The sequence below is a fragment of the Chiloscyllium plagiosum genome, chromosome 25, assembly GCF_004010195.1.
Source record: "Chiloscyllium plagiosum isolate BGI_BamShark_2017 chromosome 25, ASM401019v2, whole genome shotgun sequence".
NCBI classification, from domain to species: Eukaryota; Metazoa; Chordata; class Chondrichthyes; order Orectolobiformes; family Hemiscylliidae; genus Chiloscyllium; species Chiloscyllium plagiosum.
In genome coordinates, this window is record NC_057734.1 from 5,356,728 (window position 1) to 5,370,171 (window position 13,444).

Here is a 13,444-nt window from a genome sequence, read left to right on the forward strand (position 1 = left end):
TAACCTTCACTTCCACTTATGTGAAGTAAATAACTGCGAAACTAAAATGGTATTTGGAAAGTTCTCAATTTCCATGCATTATTAAGCTGTATGACCTTCAGTGAATTTAGTAAGGAGCTTTGCCTTTTATTCTTTGGGTCAAAATCATTTTGGATTACCATTAGCTGTGATGAATTTAATGAAGTAGCAGTCTAAGGCTGCAAAAAGCAGCTTCTGAGTCTGCAGTGTACAACTCGCACCACATAATAATTGATTGATGTTGGATTTGAATTTTTTTTCCTGTCATCACACTCATTTCGACTCATCTGTAGGCTTAGATTTTGAGTTATATGCAATGCATCATGCTTTTTAACCATTAGAAAACCTCAAATTTATGCAAGGTTACAGAATTAGCATTTAATAAAAATAGAAATTGCTGGAGAAACTGAGAAAGCAGAAGAGAACCTGTTTCTGAAGAACTTGTTTTGAACTTGAAATGTTAACTCTGTTTTCTGTCCACAGATGCTACCAGATATGAGTTTTTCCAGTAATTTCTTTTTTGTTTCAGATTACTACATCTGCTGTTCTTTGTTTTATTTCAATTTGTAATGTGTTATTCATGTATGCTTCAGAGCATCTGTGTATTTGAGCTACTGTGGTACATTATTTTCCTTGTCCTTCTCAATCTCTCCGCAGCCTTCCTGTCATTACCTTTCCAAACCTCTCATGTGTGGTCCATCATCATCTGTTCCCAAACATGGGATCATTACCCAAAGCTTTCTAAAACTGGTTTCTGTTCTCATCCATTCAGTGACTACCAAGAAACCATACTAGACTTCTTCCTTGAATCCCAGCTGTGCATCTGGTAAAGTGTTGGCAGTTTGGAGTTTTCTTTCACTGTGAACTAGTAGGACAACAATTTATCCTAGATGTTTTCCATGTGCAGCCCCTTCGAGTATCAGACAGTCTACTCAGATTTTAAAAAAATTCTTGGATATCTTAGCATTTATTACCGATTCATAATTGCCCTTGAAAAAAGGCAGTGAGCTGTCTTCTTCAGTCACTATAACCCATATGGTATACAGTAGGTACACCCACATCTGTGGCAATTTGATACAACCAAATGGCTTGCTCAACCACTTCAAAGGGCAGTTAAAAATCATCCACATTGCTGTGGATCTGAGCCATGGGGAGTATCAGACAGGGTTGACAGATTTCCTACCCTGGTACGTTGTAATCTAAGAGTTTTCTGATCATTATTAATGAAACTAGCATTTTATTCCAGATTTATTAATAAATTGAAATTAAATGTCCCCCTGTTATGGTGGATTTGAACTCTCATCTCTGAAGCATTAGTCCAGGCATCTGGACTACTATTCCAACATCCCTATCTAGGTTTGTTCAATATATCGTTTCAGTTGCATGACAGTATAATCTTTTGCTATAAATTCTGTGTCTTATGATCCTGCTCCACAGCTATTTGATGAAGGAGCAGTGCTCTGAAAGCTAGTACAGTGCACAATCCTTTATCCAAAATGCTCGGGACCAGCTGGTTTTCAGAATTCAGAATTTTTCGAATTTCAGAATAAGTGACAGTTTGGTGAAATTTTTAAAAAATTTACTGGAGGAACACACTCACCAAGTAAAACCGGGCCTTGAAACAGAATCGAGGCCTGTCGGTGCTGGGCCATACCCCACCACATCGCATCTGAGTGACACGCATCGAGTGGATGTTGACTTGGGTTAACTGTTTGCATGCCAAACAACCTTGTTAATGAGAAAAATACTTCACAAATTAAACCTTCGGACTTTGGAGCTTTTCAGATTTCGGATAAAGGATTGTCTACCTATACTTGCAAATAAATTTGTTGGACTATGACCTGGGGTTGTGTGATTTTTAACTTTGTCCACCTCAGTCCAACACCAGCACTCCCCACCATCCCGATTTTGGCATGAGAAGATTGGCTGTTTCATTTACTCTCACTAAAACAGTTGTTGCACAACGTAAAGTACCTCAGAATCTGAATCTTAGATTCTTTGGAATTCTTGAGAAAGGGAGTAATTTCAAACAATACGTTGCCTCAAAGACTGTGATGGAGAGTAATTACAATGTTGTACCTACATTTGTAACATAAAAAGAGCATGCAGTTTATTTTCTCTTTTTATTAATATTAGATTACCTACAGTGTGGAAACAGGCCCTTCGGCCCAACCAGTCCACACCAACCTTCCGAAGTGTAACCCACCAAGACGTATTTCCCTCTGACTAATGCACCTAGCACTATAATGTGTATGGTACATTAGCACTATGGGCAATTTAGAATGACCAATTCACCTGACCTGCACATCTTTGGACTGTGGGAGGAAACCAGAGCACCCAGAGAAAACCCACGCAGAATGTGCAAACTCCACATAGACAGTCGCCTGAGGGTGGAATCGAACCTGTGACCCTGGTGCTGTGAGGCAGCAGTGCTAACCACTGAGCCACCGTGTCACCAGTTAAAGTATTTGAGAGAATGAAGCTGATTTTCACAATTACAGTTTGATTACATTGGCAACAAAATGCATGTATATTTCTGTACTTTTTTTTGTAGGTTCATCCTCGCAGCAAACCGGGATGAGTCCTATTCAAGACCAACAAAGCCAGCAGATTTCTGGGGAAACGACTGTAATATTCTAAGTGGTAAGGACATGATCAAGCTAAATTGCAATTCTCCAAAATAGCTTGAATGGTACAGGCATGATTGACCTTAACTGTTGTTTGTCTTACTCTGTGTGTATTATCGTATGAAAAATTTTCCTTTTGAAGGAAATACTATGACTTGTGGGCACGTGGAAAACCAATGGAAGTCTATCAACATTAGTTTTTTTTTAAAAGTCAGTTTTATTGTATGCACCAAATAACTGACAGCAAATTTTATGCCACATATGTGCCTCATCGGGAATAACTTGTGCAATCCCACCAAATTGAAATTTTGATAAGTAACTTGGGACATGATGGAGACAAAGTGTAGCATGCTTGGAAGGAACAAATTGCTTTCAACTTACATAGCCAATTACTGAGTTTCCCTTCACTTCACCTGGGTCTGTTGTAAACCTCATTGCAGAGGTAGATTGTTACAATTGATGAACAAGTCCCTTACTAACTTACATAAGATGGGCTTAGTCCCTTTTTTGTTGCCTTTCAGATTTCGGTGTTTCCTACTATTTTTGGTTTCTGACTTGAACAACTCCGGAGGCTGTGGTGCCTTTCTGAAGGCAGAAGGTCCAAATGGAGATGTCTGCCTGGGGAATACTTACAAAGTCTTATGGGTAACATAAGGCCCCAAACAACAACTTGTAGTCTTAAAACAGTTTTAAAATGTTAAAACCTCCCAAAGCATTGAGAACAAGTTACTTGCCTTCTCAATAGCCAAGATGCAAGTCCACGCAAAGTTGTCAGTATTAAAATGTGTTGGCCTATTTTTCAGAACTCAGAAACATACTGGTTGATCATCCATTGAAAGGTATTTTGAAAAATAATGCCAAATTATGTTTTTAGATGATTTCTCTCTCTCTCCCTATCATGATCTCACCAAAATGGTTGTGACTTTCTCTCCAACACAGCAAAATTTAGTTCCAATAGATGGCATCAGAAGGTTCAAAGTTGACAAAATTTACTTGTGATGGGTGAGAGTGAATTTCTGTCAGGTTTCCCAGAGGCACAGTTTGATTCATACCATTGAACTATGTGAATATATATTTGAGAACATACAGTGGTATAGAAGGAAAGTAGGAATGTTTTCAGGATTACAGGAACAGAGCAGGAGAGTAGGACCTGCTATATATCTCTTACAGTAAGCCACATTGATATGCCTCTTGCAGTGTGTCCATTCTCCACTTTTATTCTATGACAAGTTCACTTTATGCTAAATGGACATGAGATTGATCCAAACTAGTACCATGTTCTTTCTTTCAGTAGTGAGATGTTATGGGGTTAATTTGTTCTGCTGGCCTGCAAGAAATTGGATGTCCTAAGGGTCAGATGGTATGCCTCCGTCATAGGGTGGCATGTCTCTGTCTTGCAGGTAAAATGTAAGGAATTTACATTCCCATCTCTTGCCATTCAGAACCATTTGCATGGCCATTTCCTAGTTATTCAGAGTAAAATTTACATTATCATCTCCTATTCAGAATCAGTAAGAACATTGTAATTAAAATTCTAACTACTCCCTGCAGTTTAAAAAAACAAACAATTTAAAACAGATCTGACCATCTAGGGATGATATACATAACATTGTTTCTGGAAATGGTGTGACCACTACATTGTGTCTTGAGTGGCATGTGACTGTCGGGGGCTGTGGGTCATCTTGTCGGTGTTACTGACTATAATGTAAAGATTTTGTATAAGGGAAGGACTGGTCCTTTGTTTAGAGAGCTTCTCTTAACACACTTCACAGACATTGCAAAGTATAAGCTTTTAAGTGATCCTCCAAAGCTTATACTTTCTCAATAAAACTTTGGTTGATCGTAGATTGGCTTATTGTGGTTGCATCAAATGTATAAGAATCTCAGGTAAAAAAAACATGACAGTAGTTGGATCATTCTTGTTGGACTCCTATCTAACCAACTCCTCCAGGGGTGATAACGACTTGGGAAATAATAGGAAAATAAATGTCACTTTACGGTATAATAGTACATAGAATCATAGAGTTATACTACAATATATCTAGCTAACACCAATTTTTACAGTTAACTTGAGAATGCAACTTTTAAAAAAAGGTTTTGTGATTTACACTTGAAAGAAGTGAAACTATCATGGTATTAGAACAGATGAAAGACTCAACAGACAATTGAGGTATTTTTCAATGTATAATTTCAGTTACATCACACTGTAAATTTTTGCTATAAATTCTGTGCCTTACAATTTGTCCTCCACAATCACCTGATGAAGGAGCGGCACTCCGAAAGCTAGTGTGCTTCTAATTAAACCTGTTGGACTATAACCTGGTGTTGTGTGATTTTTAACTGTGTACACCCCAGTCTAATACCAGCATCTCCAAATCATGACTTTGTGTAATAAGAGTCAAAACTTTTATCTGGCACTCCTGAGCACAATTCACAAGAAGACACAAGCAATCTCCCTGAGGTAACAGTGGCTGAAGGACCTGAACTTAAGGGAATTTATATTTGCCAGGTATTGGTGTTGGAGAGACTGTTCGGTCTGAAGGTTGATAAGTCCCTGGGGCCTGATGGTCTACATCCCAGGGTACTGAAGGAGGTGGCTCGAGAAATCGTGGATGCGTTGGTGATTATTTTCCAGAGTTCGATAGATTCGGGATCAGTTCCTGCGGTTTGGAGGGTGACTAATGTTGTACCACTTTTTAAGAAAGGTGGGAGAGAGAATGCAAGAAATTATAGACCAGTTAGTCTGACCTCAGTGGTGGGAAAGATGCTGGAGTCTATTATAAAGGATGAAATTACGACACATCTGGATAGTAGTAACAGGATAGGTCAGAGTCAGCATGGATTTATGAAGGGGAAATCATGCATGACTAATCTTCTGGAATATTTTGAGGATGTAACTCTGAAGATGAACAAGGGAGATCCAGTAGATGTAATGTATCTGGACTTTTAGAAAGCTTTTGATAAAGTCCCACATAGGAGCTTAGTGAGAAAAGTTAGGGCGCATGGTATTGGAGGCAAAGTACTAACTTGGATTGAAAGTTGTTTGGCTGACAGGAAACAAAGAGTAGTGATAAAACGGCTCCATTTTGGAATGGCAGGTAGTGACCAGTGGGGTACTGCAGTGATCAGTGCTGGGACCGCAGCTTTTTACAATATATATTAATGATATAGAAGATTGTATTAGTAATAATATTAGCAAACCTGCTGATGATACTAAGCTGGGTGGCAAGGTGAAATGTGAAGAGGATGTTAGGAGATTACAGGGTGACCTGGACAGGTTAGGAGAGTGGTCAGATGCATGGCAGATGCAGTTTAACGTGGACAAATGTATGGTTATCCACTTTGGTGGCAAGAACAGGAAGGCAGATTACTACCTAAATGGAATCAATTTAGGTAAAGGGGCAGTACAAAGAGATCTGGATGTCCTTGTACACCAGTCAATGAAGGTAAGCATGCAAGTACAGCAGGTAGTGAAGAAGGCTAATAGCATGATGGCCTTCATAACAAGAGGGATAGAAGCAAAGAGGTTCTTCTGCAGCTGTACAGGGCCCTAGTGAGACCACACCTGGAGTATTGTGTGCAGTTCTGGTCTCCAAATTTGAGGAAAGACATTCTTGTATACCCTTGAGTTTAGAAGACTGAGAGGGGATCTGATTGAGACATATAAGATTATTAAATGCTTGGACACTCTGGAGGCAGGAAACATGTTTCCGCTGATGGCTGGGTGCCGAACCAGAGGACACAGCTTAAAAATACGGGGTACACCATTTAGGACAGAGATGAGGAGAAACTTCTTCACCCAGAGAGTGGTGGCTGTGTGGAATGCTCTGCCCCAGAGGGCAGTGGAGCCCAGTCTCTGGATTCATTTGAGAAAGAATTGGATAGAGCGCTCAAGGATAGTGGAATCAAGGGTTATGGAGATAAGGCAGCAACAGGATACTGTTTAAGGATGATCAGCCATGATCATATTGAATGGTGGTACAGGCTCAAAGGGCAGAATGGCCTACTCCTGCACCTATTGTCTATTGTCTAATAACAATTTAAGGGGAAAATTAACAATTATATTAGCAAGTGGACTCAGAGGTAGAGATGATGCCTAGTGGGCAGCACGGTGGCACAGTGGTTAGCACTGCTGCCTCGCAGCACCAGAGACCCGGGTTCAATTCCCGCCTCAGGCAACAGATTGTGTGGAGTTTGCATATTCTCCCGGTGTCTGCATGGGTTTCCTCTGGGTGCTCCGGTTTCCTCTCACAATCCAAAAATGTGCAGGTTAGGTGAATTGGCCATGCTAAATTGCCCATAGTGTTAGGTGAAGGGTGAGGTGTAGGGGAATGGGTCTGGGTTGGTTGCGTTTCGGCGGGTCAGTGTGGACTTGTTGGGCCAAAGGGCCTGTTTCCACACTAAGTAATCAAAAAAAACAATTAATAATGATTGACAGTTAACTCCCAGGCATTGTTTAAATTTATCCTGCAAATACTGCCCAATTGCAGAATCACATCTAATGTTGGACTCTCTGTGCGGGTTTTGCATGCATTGGCTGGTTGGATATAGGTAGTACCTTTCATGTTTGAAATAGCAAAAGGAATATGCTTTAAAACAAAAACAAAGAATTGCAGATGCTGGAAATTAGAAAGAAAAACAAATAGAAAACAGTTGGTCTGGCAGTATTGGAACTTCTGAAGAAGGGTCACTCGACCCAAAATATTAATGCTGCTTTCTTTCTGCAGGTGCTGTCAGACCTGTGTTTTGCTAGCAGTTTCTGCTTTTGAAAAGGAATATGTTGTTTGATAATGACCTGCCAGTCTGTGGAACATGGGGCCTACATTATCTGAAAACATATATGTGCTGAACTTCAAATACCACACTACTAAATTCTGTACTGGGTAGTACATAGTCAAAGAGATGTGCAGCACGGAAACAAGCTTCGGTCCAACTCATCCATGCCAACCAGATATACTAATCTAATAGTCCCATTTGCTAGCATTTTGCCCATATCCCTCTTAATCCTTCTTATTCAAATACCCATCCAGATGCCTTTGAAATGTTATAATTGCACCAACCTCTACCACTTTCTCTGGCAGCTCATTCCTTACTCGCACCACCTCTGCGTGCAAAGGTTGCCCCTTAGGTCCCTTTTAAATGTTTCTCCTCTCACTTAAAACTATGTCCTCTAGTTCTGGACTACCCCAGGGAAAATAACATGTCTGTTTACCCTATCCATGTCCTTCATGATTTTTTAACCTCTATAAACCCCTCAGCTTCCATTGTCCCAGGGAAAACAGCCCCAGCCTATTGAGCTTCTCCCTATAACACAAACCCTCCAACCCTGCCAACATTCTTGTAAATCTTTTCTGAACCCTTTCAAGTTTCACAACATCCATCTTTTTGACATGACAGCAATATCCTTTTAATGATGTTGCTCTTGCAAAATAACAAGATTAACCAGCTAGCTTCCTATGTTGCTCAAACTTTTGTGATAAATTATTCTGGAAAGACCAGTTAAGGTAGCATAGACACTTTGCAAGGCCAAACATAACAGCCCTCAGACTGTTCATGAATTTGCACACCATTGAGCAAGAGTCACTGAATTTACATTTACAGTCATCTTTTCACTCTGTGCTCTACTTCAAAAATCACAAGTTGTAATTAAAAGTTCAATATATCTGTAAGTAATCTGAGGTGATGATCTGTTGTCATGACAAAACAGACATCATGTTTTATGGGTTTTCTGACTTTCTTAAGCTCCAGGATACATTAGGAATCACTCTGTCTCATTACCACCAACTCTATCTAATTACCCCTGGATGAAAGCACATACCAATGGGAATAAAAAGAAGGCAATTTCTTCAACAGCCAATCTCTAAAATCAGTCTGGATGTCAAACTGAATACTCCAGCTTACTCTAGTATCCTGAGGTTTTGCTGTTGAATAATTTATAAATTAATAGATTGTTGCACTTGGCTCTCTGGAATCAGACGAGGAAAGAAAATTAGGTATTTTCCCAGAGGGAGGGAAAACTAAAGATCAGATCAACCCATTGCAACCTTCAGCATTTCATATCTTCCATTCTATTAGGATAAGTCTACAAGTAGGTCACTCATCCAACATCTGGTCAGTGACGTGAAATATGACATGAGCAAGCCCTGCTAAAAAAGGACTGAAAAAAGTAAATATTAAATTCTGAAGTGGCAAAGTAATTTTCATGTCACTGAAAATAAATAATTGGGATAATTATTAATGGTGTTATTTGCAAGAAAGGAACAGGAACTTGGTGGTCATATTACTGGACCAATAATTCTAATACTTAGACTAATAATCCAGAGGCCCAGACTTGTAATTGTGCTGCCTGGACTAATGACCTAGAAACATGAGTTATCATTTTACCATGGCAACTGGGAAATTTAATTAATCAATTTATCTGGAATAAAAATCTACTATCCTTAAGGTGGCCATAAACCTCCTGGATTGTCATAAAAATCCATCAGGTTTACTAAAGTCCTTTAGCAAAGGAAATCTGTAGTCCTTACCAGCTCTGGTTTATTTGATTAAGGCTAATAGTAATGTGGTTGATTCTTACTTGGCCTCTGAAACAACTTAGTGAGCCATTCAGCTAGGGGCAATTAGGGATGGGCAATAAATACTATCTTTGCCATTAATGCTCACATTCTGTGAATTGCTTAGAAAAGTACTGAGTCGTGTATGTGATCTCTTTATTTTTCTCATTGATATAATTTGCTTTTTAGAGTGAAATTAATGTTAAATGCACAAGATATTTTTATTAACAGTTCGTATATAATGTCTGGGTCAAAAAATGTTTCTCAAAGTATGTTTTCGTTTTTGAACCCAATTTAAAAACACACGTTTGTTCTTTGATAATTTTAGAGTGGGGATTTGAGAAGAGTTACTTTTAAATGTGTTTTAAATTGCAGAATTTTCTCAAAGGTTTAATAAAAAGAGCTGTAGACAATGGCTATTAAGATTCTAATGAGCCACTTTACTGCCATGTCCCAATTGGATACTGATTGAACTTGCCTTCTTGACAGGCTTGACACCACATACCCATTGTGATACTTTCAGGTACTTGGCAAGGATTTGAAGGACCTTTCCTCTTCAGCTCTGAATAGTCAGGATTAAAGCACTGCAGGCGCAGGGCAGGATGTTTTTTGAAAGCACAGGGGCTCACATATGTTGATGTGAAGAAGGTAGAAATGATGAAGGATCATTAGAAGCCATCTTGTTGAAATCAAAGAGCCTGAATTTACTAGTCCACAGTGCAAAACAAAGCAGATGGCTTGTATTGGGGAACAAGACATCTGCATTATTTTGCATTGTAGACTTGTAAATTCAGTCTCTTTGATTTCAACAACTGTTCTATATATTTACTTTACTCTGATATAAAGTGGCTTAAGAAATCAAATCTAGTCTCATTGCTAGGTCTACCTTGTCAGAATTTTTGAAAGACTTAACTCTCCACTCCAGATCACAAGAAAGTCAAATTGCAATGTCCTAGGGTCATGCTATTCCATGAGTGTAAGGCAGTGTGAGTCAATGATCATGTTCACATTCATAGTTCCCTTACTGCAATAATTTAGTCTCAACTTAGAACGATGATCTGTACGAAGGAGGGAATGAGAGTGGTCTTGAAGGAAGACCAGGTCCCCTGAGAACAACCATTTTGAAGCTGATGAATTGATTCAGCTTAAGTCGCATCTACCACCAGAGTTTATAGCAGATATGCAGCTTCTGTCCAAGTGAAGTGAAATTCCGGCGAACCCAAACATTACTAGTCATTTTGCTGTTATCATTTGAGATAGTTTGATATGTTTGAGATTTTGGAGAAGATTTGTAGCTCAGTTTGTGGATCAGGTTGTAAATTTGTTTGCTGAGCTGGTAGATTTGTTCTCAGACGTTTCATCACCATGCTAGGTAACATCATCAGTGTGCCGCCGGTGAAGCACTGGTGTTTTGTCCCACTTGCTATTTATCTGTCTCGGTCTGTTGTGGTAGGTGATATCACTTTTGGTCCTGTTTCTGAGAGGTTGGAAAACAAAGTCCAAATCGATGTGTTTGTTATTGGAGTTCCGGTTTGAATGCGAGGCCTTGAGGAATTCCCTTGCATGTCTTTGTTTAGTCTGTCCCAGGATGGATGTATTGTCCCAGTTGAACTGGTGTCCCTCTTCGTCTCTGTATACAGATAACAGTGATAGTTGGTCATGTCTTTTGGTGGCGAGTTGGTGCACATGTATCCTGGTGGCTAGTTTCCTGCCTGTTTGTCCAATGTAATGTTTGTTGCAGTCCTTGCAGGGTATTTTATATGTAATGTTCGTTCTGCTGGTTGTTGGTACGGTGTCCTTTAAATTTATCAGGACCTGTTTCAATGTGATGGTAGGTTTTTGGGCTCCCATGATGCCTAGGGGTTGGAGTAGTCTGGTCGTCATCTCTGTTTCTTCCACGACCCAAACCAAGCTTTGGCTCCACTATGCGGATGACACCTTTGTCATCACGAAATGCAATAAATTAGAAGAAACCCACAAACACAAACAAAATCCTTACCGGTATAAAGTTCACCAAAGAGGAAGAGAACAACAACAGAATCCCCTTCCTGGATGTCACAGCAGAACAAAAAGCCAATGGAGAGCGGCAGACCATTCTCTACAGGAAAGTCACACACTCTGATCAGATACTCAACCACAGAAGCAATCATCCCAACACCCACAAAAAGAGCTGCATCAGGACATTATTTAAATGAGTCACAACACACAGCAGCACCAAGGAACTAAGAGAAGCTGAGGAAAAACACCTGTACAATGTATTCAGGAACAATGGGTACCCGATAAGCGCAGTCCACCGTTTCCTGCACAACAGACCTAAACAAGAAGACACAACGCGCCCATGGACTCTAGCCATTCTGTCATTCATCAAAGACATCTCAGAGATGACAACCAGACTACACCAGCCCCTAGGCATCATGGTAGCTCACAAACCTAGAAACTAGCCACCACAAAGAGGGATACCAATTCAACTGGAACAATACATCCATCCTGGGACAGGCTAAACAAAGACACGCATGGGAATTCTTCGAGGCCTGGCATTGAAACCAGAACTCCATCAACAAATATATCGATTTGGACTCCATTTACCAACCTCACTGGAAGTGCTATCACCCGCTACAACAAAGCGAGACAGATACATAGCATGCGGGAAAGAACACCAATACTTCATCGGAGACTCGCTGCTGATGTTACCGAGCATGGTGACCAAACATCTGAGAACAAATCCACCAGCTCAGCCAACAACTTTACACGCTGACAGTTTGAGATGGACTATCTGTTCTAGTGTCAAAGTATGTGGTGCTGGAAAAGCACAGCCAGTCAGGCAGCATCTGAGGACTGGGAGAATCAATGTTTCAAGCATAAGTTCTTCATCAGAAATGAGGGGTGGCCCAAGGGGCTGAGAGATAAATGGGAGGGGTAGGGCTGGGAATAGTAGCTGAGGATGCGATATGTAGATGAAGTTGGGGGTGAGAGTGATGGTTGGAACAGAGAGGTGGGAAGGAAGATGGGACAGGTCATTAGAGCAGTGCCAAATTGGAAGGTTGGATCTATGATAAGGTGGGGGATGGGGAAATGAGGAAACTGGTGAAAACCATGTTGATCCCGTGTGATTGAAGGGTCCTGAGGCAGAAGATGAGATGTTCTTCTTCCAGGCGGTGGGTGGTAAGGGTTTGGCGGTGGATGTCCTTGGTGGAGTGGGAGGGGGAGTTAGTGTTCAGCCACCGGGCGGTGGTGTTGTTTTGTGTGTGTGTGTGTCTTCTTTCCCACCTATTCACTCCACCCTCTTGTCTGACCTATCACCCTCACCCCCATCCTATCGCATCCTCAGCTACCTTCCCCCTAGTCACCATCCGCTCCCATTTATCTCTCCGCCTCTTTGGACCACCCCCCTCATTCCTGATGAGGAGCTTATGCTCGAAACGCTGATTCTCCTGCTCCACGGATGCTGCCTGACTGACTGTGCTTTCCCAGCACCACACTCTCTTCAACTCTGATCTCCAGCATCTGCACTCCTCCCTTTCTCCCTATTTGTTCTAGTGCCAGACTTTAGAAATTTGGCTCAAAAGAAAGGAATCTTTGACATATTCATTAGAACATAAAATAAACTGTCCCACCTGTTGCTATCTATCACTGTCGAACAGTGGATACCAACCTTAGCTTTGATGCTTTGCCTTGAGACCACAATGAGACCATTCCTCCTCATCATCAAGAATAGAAAATTCCATAACAAATGTGGATTCTGACTGAGGTTAACACGTGGAGACCATTTGTTTAAAATCAGACCCACAGGCAGTTGTTACAATTGGCTTTCAGTATAATGAAGTTAGATTTCTCAACAGTTTGGCTCTAATGTAATAGCTTTTTCCTTCTCTGGTTGAAGTTTCTTTTTCTGGAGCATAGTTACATTCACCTGTCAATTCTGTTTTGTCATGGTGAAACAAACCCCATATTTGTATTGTCCCACTCCACATACCTGTTATTTGCTGTAAAAATGTCTGAAATCAGAAGCAAGTTTAAGCATTTATCAGCAGCAATATTCTGTTTATTTAAAATCTTGTAAAATTCAAGATTTCAGTCCATATTTTACAACAAGCTAGAATTATATTTGAATCTTTCACAGTCATAGCTGACAAATAAAAAGGAAAAGGTTTGGAAATAATTGTGTATTATTATGAGGTGTATGCAGTTTTCGAGATACGTATTGATCAAACTTCTTCCCGTTTAAGGTCATTTCTAAGTGTGATG

The 13,444-nt window shown here is 40.3% G+C and overlaps 1 protein-coding gene across 1 annotated transcript in view; it reads left to right on the plus strand.

Annotated features, from left to right (window-relative positions):
- Window positions 1–544: 544 nt before the first annotated feature.
- Window positions 545–13,444, plus strand: part of tango2 (transport and golgi organization 2 homolog (Drosophila)) — a 92,688-nt gene continuing 79,788 nt past the window's right edge. The window contains exons 1-2 of the mRNA XM_043715418.1: window positions 545–844; window positions 2,573–2,661. Coding sequence (XP_043571353.1) covers window positions 588–844; window positions 2,573–2,661 — 346 coding nt within the window. The 5' untranslated portion in view covers window positions 545–587. The remainder of the gene's footprint in view (window positions 845–2,572; window positions 2,662–13,444) is intronic.